This window comes from Marmota marmota, unplaced genomic scaffold, assembly GCF_001458135.2.
Source record: "Marmota marmota marmota unplaced genomic scaffold, marMar, whole genome shotgun sequence".
In the NCBI taxonomy this organism is placed as follows: domain Eukaryota; kingdom Metazoa; phylum Chordata; class Mammalia; order Rodentia; family Sciuridae; genus Marmota; species Marmota marmota.
In genome coordinates, this window is record NW_026000037.1 from 19,339,476 (window position 1) to 19,363,497 (window position 24,022).

Genomic DNA, 24,022 nt, shown 5'->3' on the forward strand with positions numbered 1-24,022 from the left:
AAAAAAAAAAAAAAAAAAAAAGCAAAGACAAGACCAGACAGGGAGAATGACAGGTGAACAAGAAGTAATCAAATGTTGCTCTGAGGAAGGAAGGTGAGAGAGGAGCACAAATTCGGATGAAGGACAGCACAAAGTGACTTCTCCCATCTCTGTCCCCAGAAAATTTAAATTGAGACATAAAGACATTTATCATGGGAACCTTCTAAAAGGCCAATTAACATTTACTATATATCAAAGTTGCTTACTGTGAAGGAATGCTAGAAGGAATGAAGAACTGTAAAAGCTAACAAGTTAAAAGTCAAATAATCTAAACAGGATGAAATGGTATATATCAACAATTACCCCTGTTGATGGAAAGAAAGGGCTTTGATTGACTTTAAACCAGTTAAAAGATTGCTAATCTCTTAAACCAGTTGTCTTTACAAATCTCTAGAAATAGGTTAGTTAAATGAAATCTCTAAATACCTCAGTAAGTAAGTTCATAACACCAAAAGCTCTTTAATGGAGACAAGGCTCCAATGTATTTTGACAGCTTCATTGGAAATAAAGACTGAGATTATATCATAGACAAGTAAATCTATATTGAAATTTATTCATATAACCCTGTCATCTTTCTCAGAATCCCTAGCTCCTGCTCTGAATAATTTGCTCAGATGTGCTTCCTAAGAGTGGTATTTGAATAAATCTGACTTATGATTTGCATTTTGTTGTTCTTTGCCAGAGGGGGAAAAAAGAAAGAGAGAAAAGAGGAAGGGATAGAAAGGAGAACAAACACAAAGACATGCTTTGGTCAGTTGGTATTAGCAATGTGAGTCTCAGGTTCACTGAGGAATTATGAAGAAGCACTTTTGGTTTAATCCTCATCAAAACACTTCCTTAAATATATTCAGACATGTGCAGGCAATTAATTCTAATGGAGACTGATCCCAGGAAACTCTTAAACTTTGTTGAGCTTTTTAGTTTGCCATGCAAATAATTTCCACATATGAGCTTATTTTAGTTTTTGTCTCTTTGTAATGTAGCAATATTTTTTGTTAGTTTCCTGATCATTTAATGGATGATTAAGAATGGGAGAACTCTGTTAAGTGAGCATAGTGTTTATCAGATTGAATCTGTGCCCATTTACTGTTGTAAGTTATATAGTAACACTTGACAGCTCATTGTAACATGGCGTGTAGAGTGTTCAGATGTCACACTTGCCTTTAATTTCCAGGTGACAAATAGTCAAGTTCTCATTTTCCATGACTACTCAAACTCCTAAATATTTCAGAGAGACCCTCATGAATGCTTTCATGATCTTCAAAATCCATCTCGGCTAGGACTCTTGGCCTTTTAAATGCATCAGAACCAGTTATCAAGATTCCCCTAGCAAATACATAGTCCCTGCTCACAATTCTCCAAGGACCAAACAAGACATAACTCCAGAAAAAGTAAAGAAAAGTACAACATAGGAAAGCTTCATATGGATTATTACATATTAAAGATCTAGACCTAGGCATAGTTTACCACCTCCTGCCAGTCTACCCTGATGGGCATCTCTCTCCCTCACCCACAGCAGGACACTGTAGCTAAGGCTCACTTGACTGCAGAATGTCCTAGAACAAATCTCTTGCACTCCAAAACCAGAGGCACATGCTTCTCCCAACTTACTCTATCGACTAATTGAAAGGGAAGAGTGCATTTCCCCCATCCTAAGGTCAGGCTGTGTGGGTAGGATCAGACTGTCTTAGGCTTCAACTCACTGGAACATAGATGTGGTTTTATTTTGGCAAAACCAGTGGGTCTGACAAAGCATTGTGCTTTATTTTATACAAAACAAATATGCAGTTTCTTCCTATATAATAATAAAAAAATTCTCAGCTTGAAGCTACCAGTTTGTCTTAATTTCTAACTATCAAGGTTTTAAGATGCTCAGGGTAGGTTAGAGAACCCAGTTACACTATTTTGGGGATGTCAATCATATTTATACATTTCTAATACTTGTTAGAATCATTATATGCATTCTCCTATCTTTAATAAAAGGAGAATAAAGAATTTAGAAAACTGGAGAAACAGAAATGATACATCACTGGACCAGCACAACAAATCCTGTTCCTGGCAGAGAGTGGCTTAGGTCTCCCATGGACAATGTGATGCCTGACACATGGCATAAAAAAAAAAAAAAAACAGAAAGAAGAAGGTGAATATTGACTATGTGATGAAGATGTGATGAAGATTTGCATTAGCAGGGACTCACTTTGTAACTGTATGACCTTCTCCTTTTGTCTTTATAATAGCCTTCAGACATTCCCAGTCTTGTTATCCCCCCATTTAACAAAGAATGATACAAAGCACAGAGAGGTAATAGCTTGCTCAGATCCCATTGTGGTGGAGAGAAGACTGAAGCCCATATGGATGACCTTGATCCTTCCTTTTGATGGCACTGTCTCCTTTGAAACATCTGCATCCTCCCTTCACACTAAGAGGATCTTGTATAGATTAAAATTCAGTCTTCATTGGAAGATAAATCTGGCTCATGTTGTCACAATTTTTTACTTACTATGTGTTTTTTCAACCAGTAATAACAAAATACCCCAGATTTTACCCCACGATAAGTGCTGGGAAGAAATTTTGAATAATTTAATTTACTTCAGAAACAAAAGATCTTATAAAGTAAGCAAAATTCTCATTTATCAAAACCTGGAAATATAGAATGTTGGAGGTAGGTCAAGGTCAAACATTAAGTAAATGTTTAATAAATGATGCTGGGCAGATATAGAGGCTATAGACATAGTACAGGTAGGGAAATTATATATTTTAAATTATATATATTATATAAAAATTATATTATATATTATAAATTATATATTCCTATATTTAAATATGAATGCATTCTTATTTATGCATACATTAAAATATAAGAAAAATATGAAATATATATACATGGTTACATATAAATTCCTGCTCTGAAAAAGCTAATTCTCTCATAGCAAATTTCAGATATGTGTATACATAGCTATAATAGAAACTACAAACTCTTAAGCTTCACAATGGAGTTAGAAATTATGTACAATGATAGTTTTGAGGACAAGAAGTTATAACTCCCAAGAAGCAATGGTGTTGAGCAGAGCAAATGGAGATTTGCACAGGAGGACAGATCTGGGCTCATCTCCCAGTCACACAATGTGCAATCTATTGGACTTCCAGTTCTTGGTTTCCTCATTTATAAAATACATAAAAGCAGCATAAGACAAAGACTGGCATAAGAACATGTATGTAGATCACTCTCTACTCCAATAAATATTCTTGTCCTTTTCCTGGAAAATTAAGATTTATTTAATAAAGGGTCAGTATTAGACATATGTCAGAAGAACATTTATGGATTACATAATATATGGAACTACCAATAATAATCATGAACCCTTATATAAGTCATAGTTTATATCACAGCTTCATATTCCATGCTAGAACTCTTCTAAGAAATACCCAAGCATTATACGTCAGTGTGTATATTACTTAGAATAATTTAGTATGAGTTATCAGTGTACATGTTAACCAATGTATGCACATACATTCATACACATACACACATGTGCATGGAAGTGTATGCTCCTTTCAACAATCCCTTGAAAATGCATTTGTATCCCCATTTTAAATTTGGGAAAGTGGTAGGATGGAAAAGCTAAGTAATTGGCCAAATTCTCACCTGCAGTAAGAGGCAGAGCATGGGTATAATGAAGGCAGCGTGTTCCAGGATCCATCCTCAGATCCACACTAAAATCCCCAAAATGCATATCACAGAGCTACTATAACAAGATTGCAGATTATGTGTGGCCAATGATGGGGAGTGAGCAGCCTGATTTTGGAGTTTACAGCGCACATGGGGATAGTGAGAAATAAGACACATCGAACAGATCAAAGCCAGATTAGGGGACCCTGTGGGTCAATCCAAGGGACTCAGAAAGCCTGTTCAGGTTGGTTCAAATATGTTCAACAAAGAAATCAGACCAGGAGTAAAATCATCAAGCTAGACTGTCTGAAAATCACTACTTAAACTTGGGAAAGAACCAAAATATGAACAAAGCCTCAGTACTCTTCTCTGCACCATGGTGCCAACACATTGATCCATCGTTAATCCTCTGCATTCCATGCTGACCTGCCTGGTTTTCCTGCAGGGGAGCAGCTGGAAGCATGATTAATGTCAGCAGTGGAAGCACTGTTGCAAGCTATTGGAGAAGGCTAATCAATTCTCAGTTCTAGGGGATCCTTTTTTTCTGGGGGGGGTTGTTTTGTTGTTGATAAGAAATGCTTCAGTAAATTTGTTTAAAATAACGAATAAAATTCAGGCTACAGCAAGCAATTTGTTTTTATTTTTCTTTCTAAATAATTTGTTGATTTAAGAGTAGCTTTCAACTTTATAGCGTCAGAGTCTTGTTTTCAATTATATACCTTACCTAACAAATAGCTGGCTCTTGATGCTCTAGAAAAATATGGAAATGGAACTAAACTTCACTACATTTCTTAACTTAGTAAACTCACTGTAGATCTTTGTATAAATACATTAAATGTTTCTATTAACCTGTCAAGAGCAACAGTAACAATAACAGTAATAACTGCATCATATATGTTTGGAGTTAGAATCCAGGTTCCCTGACTGCCCCAGGCCTTTTAGTCTTTAACTCTACTACCAGTCTGCATGAATAGGGCAGGCTTTTAGTCAGGTACAGAGAGTGTAGCTTGGGCTCTTGACCACGAGATAGCATCTTCTATCATCTTCTGGAGTCTCAACCTCATACTTTAGGATGTCCCTATGTTGTGATCATGAAGGTTCCCAGGCATTTTTGTGAGTAAGGAAATTTGAGTGATACTCTGCTGATAAGAACTGCCAGAGGAGTTCTTTGACACTGAATTTACAGCAAGCTGTTTTTAGATTACATGGTTATTTGTCACAGGTTAGCAATTGTAAAGAACTTTTGTCTTAATCCGTTTAGGTTTCTATAAGAAAATAATGTAGAATGAATGGCCAAAACAACAGAAATCTTTTTCTCAAGTTTTAAGGACTAGAAAGTCCAAGATCAATGTGCTGAGATCCATTATCTGATGATGACCTGCTTGTTATTTGTAGATACGTATCTTCTCATTTTATTCTCATATGGTAGAGGATGGAAGGAGGGAGGGAGGGAGGGAAAAAGGGAGGGAGAGAGAAAGAGAGAGAGAGAGAGATAGCACCCTTCTTATAATGACACAAGACTCATCATCATGGGGATACACCTTCATGAAGTAATAATTTCTCAAAGCCTACCTCCTGATACCATGGCATTTGGTATTAGCTTCTTAATATACAAACATTGGGGGAATACAAACAATCCATCAATAACACCTTTATCCAAGTCATATTTTGGGATGATTATTACTATGCTACATGACTCCACAAATGAATCAACCATGAGTTATTTAATATGTATAACTCATGTTATATAGCATTTTTGTCTCCATTCAATAGATGAAGTAACTGAGATTCCAAAAGACGATATGAAAAGCCTCAGGCTATATATAAAATAATGGTTGTAGGTGATTTTCAGGAGTATCTCTCTTCAAGGTCCATTGGCTTCATATTGAATCATGCAGTGACACTTCTCAAGGGGAATCTTGGGATAGTGAGTAAAACGAAAAAGAAAAATGTCAGTGCTTTTATAGAGGCATTGGAAAAATACTTGCATACAACTTCACACATACCTTTAATTTAGAGGAACTAGCTCCATGGTAATAGTTATCTGGATTAGACCAACGTTTTAAATTCCCTATGCTTAATAACAGAAAGCTAGAAATTTCTTTCAGTGACAAGTAATATCACTCTTTTTTGTATGTGGATGCTGTGGTTTGGATACAGTTCCATTAAGTTCTTAGAAAAAAGCATGCCTTTTTATTTAATTATTTTCTTTTGTAGTTCTGGGGATTGAATCCACATTAGCCAAGCACTGTACCACTGAGAACACCCCCAAGACCCAAGCATGCATTTTCTACCTTCTGTTTGCTTTTGCTTGAACAGGTTCTAGGGATACAGAATGAATGAAGGCAGAAGTCCTCAAGGTGCTTGCTGTCTAGAGCAGACCATGGTAAGGACATGCATTCCAGACTTTTGCTGACGTGTAGCTATGACAGAGGATAATAGGAATAAACAAGGACAGTGTCACCAGCTTAAACGAAGAGGTTGGTAAAGAGCACAGTAGAAAAGATGAATAAGGAATGAATTCACCTGTGTGTTTGAGAGAACTTCTAGCTGTTTGATATGACAGCAGGAGGCTATAGTTAAGGAGAGAAGCAAGAAATGGTTTGGAATGCACAAGACTGGATAGGGCATACTACAACATTTGTACCTGTTCTAGAAGGCAGTGAACCCTTTGGTTGGATTGACCAGATGAGAGTAATATCATAGGTGGAAAGATCATGTGGATGTTACTTCTGTAATCCAGAAGGAGGCAATGAAGGTGATGGTGGTAGTGGTGATGGTGGGAGGTGAACCATATGCCAGATATTTACTTAGGTTTTTATTCATTCAGGCTCAGACCTCAGGGTTTGACTCTGTCACAATTTATCAGCCAATTTAATTTCTTTGACATGCAAAACCTTTCTCCTTTCTTCCACTGCATTTCAAAGCATTTAAAAGCCTAAATGCTGATTTACCTAAGGGAAGGCCATTGCTTGAACTACTTACAATTTAATATGTACACAAACAAACCACAAAAAAAGGAAAAGTCAGCTTAAAGTCAAAATTGAAGAAAGAAACAAAGTAAAGGAAATCATGAAAAACTTGGCTTCTTACATGGTTTTGCTGAAGGCTGCCACTGAACTTCAGTCTTCTCTGCAGAGTGCTAGTTTGCAATCTGAACCTCAGCAATATAAATGAGGGAGAAGAAGGGAAAAAAAGATACACAGTTGGTGCGTTCATGCTGCTCTTTCCAGTGAGAGTCTGCTCTCTTCTCAAAGGTTCTCATTCAAGGAAGTTCAATTATCTTTGGAGATAACTGTCTACATGAGAGAAGAAGAGTTTATTGGTATACTCACTGATGTCAGGAAGCGTGTCTGAAAAACTCTGGGGAGAAAGAAGTGTGAGAGCAACCTCCTGGTCAAGATTTGGTCCTCACAAAAAGAGCACCCAGATTAACCTGTTATCTGGCCAATTAAATGTAAAAAACAAAACAAAACAGGAACCAGACTAATGAGTGGTTAGCTTCTGAAGTTAGCAGGCTGACACTCACAGGCATAACACACCCTCAGAGAAGAGTCACAGACCAGCAAGTCCTGCCCATGAACTAGTTTTGAGAATTCTCCCTCAGTTTCTGACAGAGCAGGAGATGCAACATATGAGTAACCTTGAACGTTAAAACTTTATTTGATTCTCTGAAGCTCTCTAATCTGGGAATTAAGAGTAGAACGACCTAGCATTGAGAAAGGTTCTTCAAATTGCTATCGTTTGTTTTCCTCATCAAAATCCATGAGAAAGTTCTTCCATGATGATATCATGTTCACATTTCTCTGGAGCACGGTTCACTCATGGTGCTCTGTGAAAAACCAACAACAAAAACCATGAAATGGTTCTATAATAAGACAATTAACAAAAGAAACAAAAGCTGAGTATATTCCTTCACTCATTCAGCAAATACTTTTGGGCCATCTCTCTTCCACTTTTGATTCTAGGAGAATCTGCTTTCATGAAGTCATGATAAATAAATGTGTGTGTGTGTGTGCACGTGCATGTGTTTTCAGCTTGTCAGGTGGTGATAAGTTTAGGAAGGTAAATAAAACAAAACAAGGTATACGTAATGTTGGACAGGAAGAGTTGGCACAAAACCCTTGCTGAAGTCACTGCAATGCTCACTGGCACAGAAATGAGCTGACAAGCTTGGCAGCCTTTCCAACTTGGTTTCCATTTTTCCCTTTGCCCCAAGGCTTTACCCCGGACACAATAGTTATTCTCTTTCTATGTCTGGGCCTAACCCTTGCTGCAATCTCTGTCCTCAAACCAGGTCCTGCAGTAGAAGCCAAGACCTCCTGTCAACTTTCATATGTTAGTTCCCTTCTTCATCGGGAAGAAAGCGTTTTTATTTTTTTCAGAAGGGCAAACGTATTGTTTCTCTTTGCTTTACTGGAGTGTGAAAAGTCGGATTTTGCTAAGTGGGTATTTCAGTCTTCCCAGGCACGCACCATATGGTGGAGCTGCCATACATGCTGGTGTTTTAGCTCTCGGCACAGAGATGGAAACATAAACATGTGACATGGTTGTCAACAGTCACTTTATTACCTCTTATACTTAACACAGCAGAAGTCACACACACATTTCAGAACTTCAGAACAAATACAACAACAGCAGCGGAAGAGTTTGGTGTCATATATATGCACTCATTTACTTAATGAATAGTTATGTTACATGCATAGTGTCTTCAAGAATTAGTATACTTAGATCATCCAAGTTAGCGGTCAATAAAACCACATTTCTATTTTGCTCTGGGTTGGTAGAAATGATTGCTTTATTTTCTAGTAATAAGTGAGCCAGATACTTATAATAATTGTCAAGCAGAAGCTGTAAGACTACTTGTATACATAAAGTTCATATTGATTTTGAAAGAATTTTGAGCCACTTAATTCAGAAGTTTCCTTCCAAAAAAAAAAAAAAATTGTGATTGGTTCTTAAAGACAGAAACAGCCTGGCATGGTGGTGCATGACTATAATCCCAGAGGCTAAGGCAGGAAGATCACAAGCTCAAAATTAGCCTCATCAGCTTAGTGAGGCACTAAACAACTTATTGAGACCCTATCTCAAAATTTAAAAAAGTAAAAAAAAAAAAGGTTGGTGATGTGGCTCTGTGTTAAAGCAATCCTGGGTTCAAATCTTGGCAAAGAAAGAAAGCGAGTGGGGGCGGGGAGGGAAGGGAGGGAAGGGAAGGAAAGAAAAGGAAGAATGGAGGGAGGGAGGAAGGGAAGCAGAGGACATTGGTGGCTGAGGGCTCTTCAACTTCTACTTTAAAATAACTTTGTCAGTGTTCCTTCCTGGTTTGTGACTCATGACATTCAATGGACCCTACTTGTACTTAGGTCATTGAAGGAAGAAGTTCTAATGCAAATGCAAATACTTTACAGGGAAGCATACTGGTTCATCAAACTTGGAGAATGATGAGGATATTAAGTTAATTACTTGGATGAGAGGAATGGGCTTAGAGATGGAGATGCTCCATGCCCATGGGGAGCTGCCTGTATGGGCAGATTTCTCTGTCTGGAGCCAGGTGCTCATCATTCCAATGGTACTGGTACCTAGAAGTGGGAAAGGCACTTGATTGAAGCCATAACCCACAACATTATAGATTGTGATGTAATTTCTTCTGGCTAGTCCTAGAACAGCCTATCACTGTCAATGGAAAGGAATGTTTGGGGTGAGTAGGGATGGGGTACAGCAGTGTGTTTGGAGACCTTATATCTAATAAGACTTGCATCAAGATAACTTTTGTATGGGTAAAGTAATAATAAAGTGGTTAATCTTAGGATATCACTTCAGATATTATTTTCTGAAAGGTCTACACCAGGTTTCAGAAGGATGACTGACAGCTAAGATCCGAACAAGAAAACAAGAAGCAAAATGTGGCCACTTACTTCATGAGAGTTCAGGAGTTATAAAGGTTGTGGGACAGCACTGAGGGAGCACTAAGGTCCATGGGAAGAATTTTCACTACCAAGGACTGAGGAGGAAATACATGGATGTTATGGTTGGATGTGAGATGTCTCCTAAAAGCTCATGTGTGAGAAAGTGCAAGAAGGCTTAGAGGAGAAATGACTGGATTATGAGAGCCCTAAATCAATCAGTTATTTGGTTGATTAATCACCTGATGGGATTATTTGGTGATTGAAGGTAGGTGGGGTGAGGCTAGAGGAAGCTGTGTATTGAGGGCGTGGTTTGGGGGTATATATTTTGTTTCTGGCCAGTGGAACGCTCTCTCTGCTTCCGGGTCATCAAGTGATCTGCTTCCCTCTGCCACACTTTTCCATCATGGTGTTGTGCCTCACCTTGAGCCTCGAGGAATGGAGCCAGCCTTCTATGGCTTGAGACCTCTGAAACTGTGAGCTCCACTACAATTGTCCTGGTTGGGTCTTTTAGTCACAGAGGCAAAAAAGCTGACTAAAACAATAGGTCTTTACTGGTACAGTTAAGCTACCTGAGGTATAGGAGCAGAGGTGGTCATGATTGCTAAGACAAGGGAACAGCCCCCTAACCACATGATTGTCTTTAGCACAGCTCCTCCTGAGGGGACAGAAGTGCATGCCCCACTCAGCTGGAGATTAGGATCATGTGGGACCAGAGTGTTTTTGTACAGGTGCTCCTTGATTTAACAGGGGGGTTAAATCCCCAATAAAGCCAGTACAGTTTGAAAACATCACAAATTGAAAATGCTTTGAATACACTTCATCCTATAGGATAGTGCCCTATAGGATGTCTCTCGTTTTAGCTTTGTGCCACACTGGGAGATGAAGCTAACTGACACTGCCCAGACTCCTGAGAAAAGATCATATTGCACATCAGTGGCTCAGGAAAGGTCAAAATTTGAAATACTTTGCTAACTAAATCCATATTGTTTCCCGCTATTATAAAGTTGAAAACTCTTCAGTTGAACTATTATAAATTGAACCATTGTTAGTTGAGACTGACTGTACTGCTGCCCCAAATCTTTGCCTTATTCTGGAGGCCATAGCCAGGCAAAGGAGGCAAAGGAGGCAGGGTGGGAGCATTGTGGATCAATCATCCTCCTTTGCCAACCATTATGATACAACTAATAAGACATTGACGCAGCAATCAAGTTCTGAGTTGTTTCTCAGCCCAATTAAATAACAGTTCCTATGAAATGGCAGGCAGATATACTACATACATACTTGTGATCGTGTAATAGATGCTGTGTTACAAACAAGGAAGAATTAGGGGAAAAAAAAAGAAAATACAGTAGTTTAATTCTCCTTTAACCTCATGTAATCAACATTTTAGAGTCATTCTCAGCCACTAATAATAGTCAGTGTCCTATATTTACCTTTCTCAGTTTTTTTCTGTAAGTACCTGTCTGGCTAAGGATGTAGCTCAGTGATAAAGCACTTGCCAAGCAAGGGCTTGGATTCAAGTCTCAGAACTATAAAATTAAAAAGAAAGAAAGAAAAAAAGCCTGTCAGAACATACCCCTAAATATCAGTTGAAACACTGAAGCCTGACTGAGTTTATCGATTTTTAGTTTTAACTCTATAGTTTGCATGTAAATTACCCTTTGAGTTATTAAGTATCTCATTGAATAAAAGGAAATACATTTATAATTAGCACTGAGCTTCCAGTCTTTCTTTCAACATCATTCAGAAAATTTATGTATAATTCGCAAGTGCCTGGCATGGGCCTTGAGGGTATGAATAGGCTACTATTTTGGGATACCTTCTTACACAGAGATATTCACAATCTTTTCTACTGAAACCTGGCTTTGAACCCCAACCTCTGACATAAGACTTGCTTGTATTGGTAAGAACTTCCCAAGTGCAATGTCATTTGCATATGCTCATAAGTAAACAGATTCTGAAAAGTTGGTTATGTACCTGTTCATATATGCTCTCAGTCATTCATTAAGTCTCTAATAACAGTATGGGCAATATTAAGACACGGTCTGTAAATTCACTGATCTTGAAACAACTAAGTGGATTCAGTTTGGGTAAAGAAAATCCATGTTAACATGGAAATACTATGTTCCATGCACTGAGATAGACACTGCAGTCTGAAACAAGATGCAATCCATATCACCCGTGAATTACAGGCTAATTGCCTCGCTGAGGATGAAGAGCAGAGATCAGCAGGGTTGTTTGGATTAGCACCCAAAGCTCATCTTTTTTCTCTCCCCGACTGCTGCTTCTCTTAAAATGAACCCTTAGGCAGCGAGGTGTGTTTGGCAGAAACCCAGACTTGAAATATAGTCTCCCTGAGAATTTCCAGTAGTCCCTGTCAAGGTCATCGATGAGGAATTTGGTAATTGTACTTGTTACTTCTTGCATAGGCGGCAGTTAGGCAAATTAATAGCATCTGCCTGGTGGCGCCTAGAAGCTTGTAATCTCGCTGCCAGTCAAAGTCATCAGGGTGGGTTGACTGAATTCTGTGCAGTGGGTGAATTCAAATGAGAGACTCTAGTGGTTGCTATTGCAGAACTTTCACTGTCCAGTGTGAATGAAGCCTATCTTGGCCTCACAGTGTGTGCCCACTTCATCATCAGCCTAACAAGATGCGGGAAAAGGCATCGGCACGGCACCTTCGTTATCTCCACAGGTTCTTCCATTCATGACCAAAATGGACTTTAATGTCCAGGGATGACATCTGAAGGGGACAGAGCGTAAGGGTGATGCTGCCAATCTCCTTTTGCTTATTATATATCCTTCCGTAGTTGTGGATAAGTGTCCCCGGTGGTTCCCTTTTATGTGCTTGTGTCTGTTACAATATTTACACCCAATGTGGAAGAGTTCTCTGAAAGGGAATATGGGAGACTGAGGTTCTCCTCAATGAACAAATTTTATGCTGTGTGACAATTACAAGGAACTTAATTTCCCTCAGTCTTAAGTTCTTTAACTGTTGGATAAGAAAGATAAGCTCCTACACTCTTGCTGCATAGTGATGAGATTAATGAACCACTGATGTTGGGGAAGTAGCTCAGTGGCAGAGCACTGCTTAACCTGAGTGAGGACTGGCTACCATTCCTAGTGAACTACTTTGTTAGGTACCATATGCATGTTATATAATAATAGTAGCAATCATATGTGTGTCATTACAACTGTGCAGGCCTGTGCTCAAATTAGCATAATAAATGAGGTACAGCCGAGGAAAAGGAATCAGAACAAACTTCTGAGAAGTAGTGTAGGTAATATTGTTCTGAAGTGGAAATGTAAAGTACCTGCCCTGATTTTGCAATGTGTTCATGCGTTTAACCTCTGTAGTCCCGAGGCCTCCCTGGTGAGGTGGGGACATGATATCATCTCACGACATAATTGTAAGATGTATCACAAATTCAGAAAATTTAAGAGTGCATGAGTGATGAGGCACCTCTTTAGTGGGAAGGTTGGTGAAAAACCTTCCTCCATGATAAGTGAGGTGAAATAATAATGCAAAGAACATACCAAGTGGCTGGACTGGAGGAGACCCTTGAAAAGGGTGTCTTGGCAATTATTTGGTTGTACAGAATTGATTGAATTTATATATGGAAGCGATAATGGGAATAAAGTAAAATAATTCCTAGAGTTTAATCAGAATCTCTGTACTTTGGTCTTATTCCAGTGAATTTGGTGCAGAACTGGTGGTAGCTTTGTTTAGACTCAGTCTGCTCCCAAGCATCAAAGGCTTTGGAGGTGATTTTAAGCTCTCACTCCAGGAAGGTCTAGGGATAATGCATTGCAAACTTTGAGGTCTCAGTACTGTATGACCTTGTGTCTGCTTGGAGTTGAGTTTCTGAGACTGTGACACTGCAAATGACATGACTTGAAGACAGGAAGACTTTGTGACTATGAGTCTGCAGTCATAAGGCTGTGACATAGTGAGTCATAGAAAGATTAAGTTGCTTGCCCAATGTCACATAGTCATGCCAGAACACGACCTCCTTTGACTGAGAATCTAGGATTCACTCTCCTTAGAGCACACCATATATAAGGGGTAAACTCAAATAAAGCATTCCTACATCATAAAACTCAACCTTTTTAAGTTATACAATCAGAATCCAGAATGCTGAATGAGATACTCTCCCATTAGGTTGTAGAGAAATTCAAACTACCTGCATTCTGTTGGAAGCAATGAGAAATCACCAGAAACTAGCGCCCTTCCTTCACCCACACATATCAAAGAGTTTGAATATATACAAATTTAAAATGACACTCTACAGGGAAGATTTCTTTCTAGGTGAGTAAGGCAAGAAAGACATCATCATGCATGTGTTCATTGCTAAAGTTGGAAGCAGGACCTGTGGAAGATCAATCCTGCCTAACAAAATCATTCTTTCTTGAATAAGATAAAATGACCAAATCTTTGACAAGCATGTGGGATGAATGTTGGACTTGAAACTCAAGGAATTTCTTTCCAATAAATCATTCTCTCTTTTTTATTAAATATTTTTTCAGTTGTAGTCAGACACAATAACTTTATTTTATTTATTTATTTTTATGTGGTGCTGAGGATGGAACCCAGTGCCTTGCACGTGCTAGGTGAGCGCTCTGCCGCTGAGCCAAAACCCCAGCCCCTAAGTCATTATCTTTTTAAACAACAATTGTGCTGCTTGAGTAGTAGAATAAGAGGAAATAAGCTTCTTTCTTCTTTCTAAGCCACCTTTTTATACATAATGGTAATTATATCAATTGCCTAGTGTCAGAGCAAGTTGGCATTTTGTGGGTAGTAGAAATGTCAGAGATTGTTCAAGATACTCTAAGTCACAGGTGCTTTAAAAATACAAGGTCAAGAATGGAGTCTTTGAAAATGGGTTCCATTAAATACACAAGATCCTGTTAATGGGTGTTCACTTTGGCATTTGAGAAAGAAAAAAATAAAAGTCTTTTTCTTTTCTTGCTTTCTTTTTTTTTTGGGGGGGAGGGTTGATATTAATTGTACATGAAGAAGCAGATTTTATCTGTAATTCTTTTTTTTTTTTTTTTGGTCCAAATTGGGAATTGAGTCCAATGGTGCTTTACTACTGAACTACATTCCCAGCCCTTTATTTAGTTGGTTATTTATTTTGAGTTAGTGTCTCACTTACTTATGGAGACTGGCCCCAAGCTTGAGGTCTTTCTGCCTCAGCCTCCCTTGCAGCTGGGTCCACAGGCATATACCACTACACCTGGTTTTATCTATAAATCCTTGAGGCTGAAGACAGAGGATGATTATAATAAAGCAAGCACATTGGTATGCCAGTCAATATCCTGTCCTAGTGATGAGGTATGATTGAGATGATGAAAATGTCCTGAGAATGGTCAGTGGTCATGTTTGCCCAACAATGTGAATGTGCCTAATGCACTGGAATGCACACTTTCAAATAGTTAAAATGGTAAATTTTTGTTATGTACATTTGACCCCAGTTTAAAAAAAAAAAATAGATGAGGTGTAAGAACTTTGGATCTGATCTGTAGAAAAAATAAATTCTAGTAATCTTCATCAAATGAAGGTTATGAGGCACACTGTTAGTGGATCAAGTAGTTACTATGCTGTGTGTTTTCACTTAAACTGCTCCAAGAAATGTGAAGTTAAACTGCACATAAATCTGAGTTGTGATGTCTCCCTGCTGTAGCAATTAACAATGGGAGAGTTGAAGAGCAGGGGCTGTAGAAACCACATGAGATTTGGAAAAGGACAGCCTTGGAATTGAATCTCAGACCAATTACTAGTCAGTTGGGTGATTTGAAGATTTTTTTTCCCTTCCCCCTTTCACTTTGTAGATTCCAGTTTTTTTTTATTTTTTTTTTATCTGTAAAGTGGTGATAATGGTAATGGAAAGTGCTTAACAAAGTGATTGGTATCAAATAATGGTAACAATTGCTTTAATTCAAAGCTTTTCCTTTCAAGAGGAGATTGCATGGTGTCTCCCAGGTCATAGTGATTATGAACATTAGGAATGTATGTATTTCATTATTTTATTAACTTCATAAATATTTTAGGCTTTATGTCTTACAACTTGCTAGGATTGCTTTATTCATAAAATCTGGCTGCACATGAGAGTTGGGTGGAGGGATTTCTTAAAGAATAATGTATGATGTTTCTGAAAAAATACAACACATGATGCAACATTGTTACCCAAGTCAGATGTATATCAGAGAAGTAGAGGATTTCTTTCCTGAAAGAACTGGTAAATGTTATGTTACGGATATGAGGTATCCCCCCAGTGCTTCTGTATTAATGCAGAAATATTCAGAGATAAAACCAGTAGATTACAGAAGCTATAACCTACTTTAATGGATTGATTGGGTGATGAATGTAGGCAGGTCAGGCGTGGCTGGAGGAAGTGGGTCACTGGGGTCTGCCCTGGCAAGGTGCACCTTCCCTGCAGCTCCTGCTCTCCACTCACTCGTAGCTCTGCTTCTGGGTGGCCATGAGCTGACAGCTTTCCTCCACCACAACTTTCCACCGTGATCTTCTGCCTCATCTCGTGTCCAGAGTAATGGACTTGGGTATCTATGGACTAAACCTCTGAAACATGAGCTAAAATAAAATGTTCTTCTTCCAAGTTGTTCTTATCAATTTTTCTGGTCACAGTGATAAAATGCTGACTAACTGTGGTGTATCTTGGATTTCCGTTGATGTTTGCTGGTATTTTGGACCTCACTGGATTTCCTTTCTCCCCGCAGACGTTTGCAGGAAACATGAATGCTGACAGTGTAGTGCACCACAAGCTATTGCACTCAGTGAGGGCCCGCTTCATTCGCTTCGTGCCCCTGGAATGGAATCCAAATGGAAAGATTGGCATGAGGGTGGAGGTCTACGGATGCTCCTATAGTAAGTACCAGCAAACCAACTAACTCTGCTGTGTGTTTGAGCAACATTGTCCACAGAAAATCAGTGTGTCTACCTTGACAATGACAATTACTTAATTTTAAGGTTACTTCCAGACTTTAATTACCTTATATTTGCATAATTGAAAATGTGTACTTCAAACCAGAAGTAGAAAAAAATCTTCTATGTAAGGCTGAAGGAACTTGGAGTCAATCATAGGATAAAAGATGAACAAAATGTTCAAAGTGAAGAGTGCTTGAGATTTGTCATTTGCAATCAAAGGAATAGGTAAGCTTGCTTTCCCCGAAAAAAGTTTGGTGTGTTATCATGTAGGTCTTCTCTTGCCCCAGCATCAAGAGTAGGGAAGGAGATCTCCTTCACATGTTCAGAAGAGGAAGATAATTTCACCCTAGAGTAACTCATGGAATGCTTCTCTCCTGGAGTTAGTGGTATTCATCTATGGGTCCGTGAGCTGGTTTGTACTGAAGTCAAAAGTCGAACTCCATCTTGCATATAAGGAAGGCTTTAAACATGGATAGAAATGGTGTTCACTTTAGAAGAATGAATTGCCCAGAGGAGGGTCCTCATTTTGATTGTAAAAGTGCCAGATATGTGACCTACTTGTACTACTTTCCATAAAAGAAGCACCTGGCCACAAGCATCAGAATTATTTGAAATGCTCCAGAAAAACTCACTTCCCTGGTTCTGTCCTATACACACTAAATTGACTCACCTGGCAATGAGTGCTCAAAAAGCAAATGTTATCCAGGGACATTGACAGAAGCCTGTAATTCTTGCAGCTCCGGTGACTGAGGCTGCAGGATTACAAGTTCAAGGCCAGCCTTGGCAACTTAGCAAGACTCTGTCTCAATATACAAAAATAAAAACACTTGGAAAGTAGCTTTTTGTTAGAGTACCCATGGGTACAATTCCCAGTACCTCCCCCCCATACAATAGCAAATGTTAGTTCTTCAGTAAACTATGGATATAAGGTGTGTCTACTAAAAGTAAATGTTCTTCACAGAGATTTGTTGGTGAAATTATTGTATTTATCTTGAACAAGCACTTTCAGGAAGAATATGATATAGAACAGAAGCATCAACAAAGCATTAAACCTAGGAAGGACTCCCCACTCCTCCCCTAGCCTCTGGCATTTTAGATTCTATTTTTTTTTAATTATAGATGGAGACAACATTTTATTTATTTATTTTTATGTGACGCTGAGGATCAGAACCAATGATGCACACATGCTAGGCAAGTACTCTACCACTGAGATGCAACCCCAGCCCCTCCAGGTTCTTTCGATAATAAGTTGTTCCTCCTGAGCGGTTTTCTTTTCTCTTTAAAATACATATGTTTTTGTGTTTAAGAAAAAAATCAGCCTAGAAAAAGCTCATTCATATTATTTTGCCAACCATCTGCTTTGTCCTAATAATCTTATTACTCTATAACATGTCCTCATTGTTTATCTTTCTCCCGTGGGGCCATTTGTCCTCATTTTTCACACCATTGTTCACCCACACTGTATGCTCACACAGGATGAACAGCAGTTCTAATAAAGTCATAGACTTTTGGATTGAAAGATATCTTCCAGCAGCACATTTAGATTTTTTTCTGGTGATAGATTCCGGTAAGAAGGTGATGGCAACAAAAGAGCTTCTGCTCAGTTAAAGACCCTATGTACATTTTTAGTAGTAGAGGTTCACAGATGTGCTAGAGCCCAGTTGTGGAGCAGGCTGAGAACCCTGACGTTGGGTCCCACTCTCCATCTCTCCATGTCCACTCTATATCTAGCACGTCCTCTAAGGGGATGAATTGCCTTCAGGTACACATGACCAGCAATGTCATGTACCCACTTTGGGGTTTTATTAGACTCAGCATGACTGCTCTGCTGTGCACCCAATACTGGCACCTTGTAATCTTCAACCACCAGCACATATCCTTGGCAGAGCAGGTGAAGAACACATACCTGAGTGTCTGTCTAAAACCAAGCCTTGGCATATCTTCTGGGTCCAATCCATCCTTTTCAGCATAATTTTATCTCTCTTTCCCTGGATTATTCATGTAAACATAAAACCTTGCTGTATACACTACCAGTTAAAGCAATAGTAATAAAAATCCTAGGACCCAACTTGAGAGCTACCTCCCCTTCTCTCCTCACCTCCTGTGCTCAGAATGGTTTCTCTTTAAAACTTGGCTTTCGTTGCTTTCTCCACCTGCTTGTCTCATTCCAATGAGACAAGCTGGAACTCATTCCAATCAATCTTTAGACATTTGAGTGTCAGTTGAATGTGTCAGCGTGACCAGGTCACAGTTTAGTTATTCAACCAAACACCTTTGTAAACATTGCTGTGATGTGGTTGATGTCTATAACCATTTGACTTTAAAGAAGATGTTTCTGGATAATCTGGGTAGGCATGATTCAATCAGGTGAAAGTTTCCTGAAGCAGAATTGAAATTTCCTTGAGGAACAAGAAATTCCACCTGTGGACAGCATCTGCCACTCCTGAAGAGTTTCCAGCCTGTCCTTCCGGTGGCCTGCCCGGTGGTGGAATTTGCATTTGCTTAGTCAGCCTTAGTATTACCTAAGCAACTCTTTGCAATAAATCCCATAATTTATGTGAGCATCCTATAGGTTATGTTTCTCTTGATGAACCTTGACCAATGCAGAATACTTTAGAGATTTGACTCCATTCAATATCTTCTTGGTGCTTCTAAAATATACTAGTATTTTACTACCTCAGGATCTTTCCACTTTATGTTCCCTAGGCACATACCACTGACTGTCACACAGCCAAATCCAATAGACACTTGACTTTTCTTACCTCACTCAATCTGTCCTAGTATTTGGTTCAAATAGGTATTTCCATTTTTTATTAAAAAAATATATTTTTTTCTCCTTGTCACTTGCTATCCCTATTTTATCTCAGGTCTTAGTCTCAGGCCTTCTTTTTCTTTCTTTTTTTTCATCTACACCCCATGGCTAGCTGGATTTATCATTTCTTAAATTTAAACACCATCTGCATGCTAGTCATCTTCACATCTGTATCCTGTACATATGACCTCCGGAATTAACATATGCAATTGCCTACTTGATATCTCCACTTGAAACTATAATCAATGTCTCAAATTTAGTATAGTAAAAATGTAACTCTGATTACTAATAGCCTCAGGACTCACTCCTTCACACCCCTCTATTGCAGTAAATGGAACCATTAGACCCTGTTCCTTTAGCAAAACCCTGGGTATCCCCCTTGCTTCCTCCTTCCCATAATTTCTAGTCTTACCAGCTTGTCTGTAGATCACAGCAGCTCTGATAGTTGCTTTTTACAAAACATGTTCTAAGCCCGTGTACTTCCAGAAGGCTCTCTTCTGTATTCAGCTGAAGGATCTCATTGGTTTCCTACCTGTGGTTTTCCACCCCAATCTCTCAAACCCACTTTTGCATAATCACTATTAGTGATCTTTATAATAAGAAGTTAAAGGGGGCCATATCACTGCCTGATGCACTTAAAAAACTGAGCCTCCTTACTAGCAAGTAAAATTCCCATGGAATTTTCCTCTCCTACCTCTTTCGCTTTCTTTTACTGCTTTCTGGCCATGTGGATCTTTTTGCTGTTTCTAAAACATACTAGTATTTTACTACCTCAGAATCTTTCCACTTTCTGTTCCCTATGCACAGAGCATAATTCTAATGTCACTTCCTCCAAGAAGTCCACCCTGGCTTTCCCTCTAATGTTGCCTGCCCTACTTCCTGGATACCCTTCAATTAAATCATGGTTCTATGATGTGACTATTTACTTTATAGTACCACAATTAGGAACCTCACTAGTTTTTCCTTGGTTGTCTTTTGTGTGTCTCCCCAAGTCCTTGCTCTAGAACATAAGTCAGGTACCATGAGATAAAGCAGCTTGTCTATTAATTGCCAGTACTTAATAGGCACAAATATTTAATAAACATTTTTTGAATGGACAGGTGCATATATCAGTCCAGCCCATTCTCTCCACTTAGGTAACCAGGTTCCTGTTGTTAGTGAGCCCACTGTATTTTCTAAGGAATTAGTTTTATTTCTATAGACTTTTAAATATTTTCCTTGAAATCTATGAATATGTTGCTAAAGGTTGATAGGGATTTATAGCTCTATAATTTCATAAGTCATAAACTTTCATCATTTTGGAAAAATCAGAATTTTCATTAATTTATTTATTCACTTGCTCATTTCTTCACTGAGTTCTATTTATTTGTTTAGCATTTGATATATAAGCATTATGCAAGGCTCTACAGAAATGAAGAACAGACCCATTATTTCGTTTTTACAAGAATTTTTGTACGCACATTTGAGATTGGATGTTATCAATTAATTGTATAATTGTTTGTCTGATGTCTGTCTCCCTTGACTTGACCCTAAGCTTCACTAAGGCAGTAACTGTGCCTTCCAGGCATCCCAGAGCCCTCCTGGTGTTGAGTAGGTGAAATACTTGCAGTAAGGATTGGCAGAATGATTGGCATTGCTCAGAGTATAGTATTGGGTAACAAGCATGTGAATAAATCCATGTAATAATGGATGATTTGGGCTTTGTAGAAATTGATAAAGAGGGCAAGGGAGGCAAGGAGGAGAAAATAAGGATTACTGTTGGAATTAGAATGAGTCAGACAACATCATTTCCATTAGCTGAGTCTCAAAATTCAAAGAGTCACTTCCCTGGCATTATAGAGCCCCAGCAGCAGGAGAGTTGGCAGGGAGGAGGCAGGACAACCACATGGCTTTGTTATGCTCAGTGCACAAGAGTCAGTGGGGGAGAAAGAGAAATGGAGATACTTGCCTCTCTCTGAGATTGCATTTCCCACCTTGTCTGCACTTTCTGCTTAAATAGAATTCACCTGGTCTGTAGGATTAGGGTCATAGAAGGGTCATACTCTTTTCCCACCTCTCCTGGGCATCAACTTCCCCCTAAAAATTATACTCATAGTAGGTTCATACTCTTTTCCCACCTCTCCTGGGCATCAACTTCCCCCTAAAAATTATACTCATAGTAGGGTCATACTCTTTTCCCACCTCTCCTGGGCATCAACTTCCCCCTAAGAATTTCTACCCTCTCCAGTTTGGAAAGCATCCCACTTTATTGGGGAAGTCAGTCCACTGGGAAGTAAGGAGTTTAATTGCCTTCAGTCATCTGCAGAGTCTGTCCCACATGGAGACTTGCATTTTGTTTTGTGGTACTTTCTTTGTTTCACTCTCTTCAAACCTGCCTTAAGCATCCCATGGCCATGGGCTTGTTTGATATCCTCAGTCAGTCAATCCTGGTTATTCCACTTGCCATGCACTTGCCATAGCTACCCATCCCTACCTGGATTTGTCCTTCATCTTTTCTCTCTTGCATTTCAGTAGCAGTTCTGCTAGTCCCTCTGTTTTCTAGATCCTTCTGCAAGGAGCAGAGGCTTATCCCTTCAGGGCCTCAAGGCCTTTGGAAGAGTCCATATTTCTCAATATCTTTCATACTCCACTGTCTTTCATTTCCTACAAACTCCATACTAAATTTTCATCCCGTGTTCATGATGCTGAGCTTCTTTCCCAATTTCATGTTATCTTTCTGCCTCTGCCTTCTTTGCAATATCATCCTTCACCTTACCCAGGAAGGCTCCTGGTTGCCATTCACCACTCAGGTCAAATATCACTTATGTTTAAGTTCCCTAACTCCTGGATCTGGTTATGGACCCCATTTCCATGTGTTGGGCCATGATCTAGGTCTGATCTTGTGATATGAGCCTTACCTGGTACTTCTGCCTGCTCATCAATCTGGTCTGGTCCCTATAAATATTACATGGCCTATATCAAAATATCATATGGTATTTCACAAATATGTACAAAGTTTATGCTTATATGTATCAGTTAAATATAAATAAATAAAAAGTAAATTTTAAAATGTACTGGGATCAAGTCCTACCTCTTTATTCTCTGGGAACAAACCAGGGTTTGACACCTGCTATGTATTCTGTGAATATTTACTAAGTGATTAGTTATTTTGGGACCTAGGATCAGCCATTTTTACTAACTTAAAAATTTTTAAAAATATTTCTGATGGACATCCTCCCATCTCATATGCATGTGTATATAAACATATTTTATAGGTGCTAAAATACGTTGGTCACAATGTTCCTTATACATGGATTTCTTGAATTATCTCATTCTGTTTTTGAAATAAATGATTAAATTTATTTATAAATTCAATTCCCAACTTGAGGTTGCTGGGAACTCATAAGTGTATGCTGAAATAGCTTATTTTAAAATCATTACTGATAGATGTAGACATCTGTTTTCCTTAAGAATTCATGCTTTAAAGTTCTTCGTCTTTGATGAGATTATCCCATCTCAAGAATGCCAGAGTGACTTGCTCAACTTTAATGAGGTTTCTCTTTCATGTCACCAGGGCCATTGTTTTAAGAGGTCACAATGAAGTCCAGAGCAACAGATTCCTTTCGTGTATTCAAACAAGATCAGCTGGTCTCTTCTTAAAAACATGAGACTTCAGTGACAGCTGAATATTTCATTCTGTATTTCAAAAAGCTACAGAAAAGGCTTTTCAATGTTTTCTCTATAAAGAAATGAAAATCTGAGATAGATATGGTTACCCTAATTCAAACATTACATGGTCTATATGAAAATATTGTATGGCATTTCATAAATATGTACAAAGTTTGTTTTTATGTATCAGTTAAATATAAATATATAAAAAGCAAATTTTAAAAAATGATGAGACTTCTAGCCAACCATTACTTGAAGCTCTCTTTCCTCCTATGTAGATGGCAATGGTGATGATTTTAAGACTTCTATGATAATTTGAGTTGTTATATATCAAGCACTTAGCAGAGTATCCAACATAGTTCATGTTGGAAGATATTTGTACAAATGTCAGCACACACTCCTAGAAGAAATCCTCTATTGCCACTATTTGTTGTCATTTTGGGAAACATTAACAATAGCCCCCAGCAAACAAGGACCCACTCTGAGACTTACATCAATGTCTTTGCTATTATTTTTACTTGGTTTGTCCTAGGCTCTGAGTTTGAGGCTTCCTGCCAAATCTAGGTTCTGTCCTTGTCTAAGAATGGAAAAGAATGGTATCTCCCACTGCATTCCACATGACCAAAAATTGTTTTCTCCCATGAAGGTTACTACGGCTGAATAATTACATGTAGAAAATAATTCAAAGGAAATGATTTTTAGCATCCTGAGAGATAGTTATTCTGAGTAAGTTACAACCTTTTCTTGCTGAATTTCAAGTCCATTTTGGCTATTAGACATCTTCCATGTGTGGATATCTGATGACGAGGCTCACTATTTTCTCAAAAGAAATATTGAAGACTTACTTTATCACAGTGATGATCTTTAATCATCACTTATGTTTACAGACTGATTGTCAAACTTGCTCATCCTGATGAACCAAATTAAAAAAAAAAGGGACATACTTTCTACTAAATTGTGAGTTGGGAAAAGAAAGATTTACACTAAAAATAAAGATGTCA

At 38.5% G+C, this 24,022-nt stretch overlaps 1 protein-coding gene across 1 annotated transcript in view; it reads left to right on the plus strand.

Moving 5' to 3' along the window:
• Positions 1-24,022, plus strand: part of Cntnap5 (contactin associated protein family member 5) — a 790,323-nt gene that overhangs the window by 329,395 nt on the left and 436,906 nt on the right. The window contains exon 4 of the mRNA XM_048812122.1: positions 16,354-16,501. Within this exon, the coding sequence (XP_048668079.1) occupies positions 16,354-16,501 (148 nt within the window). The remainder of the gene's footprint in view (positions 1-16,353; positions 16,502-24,022) is intronic.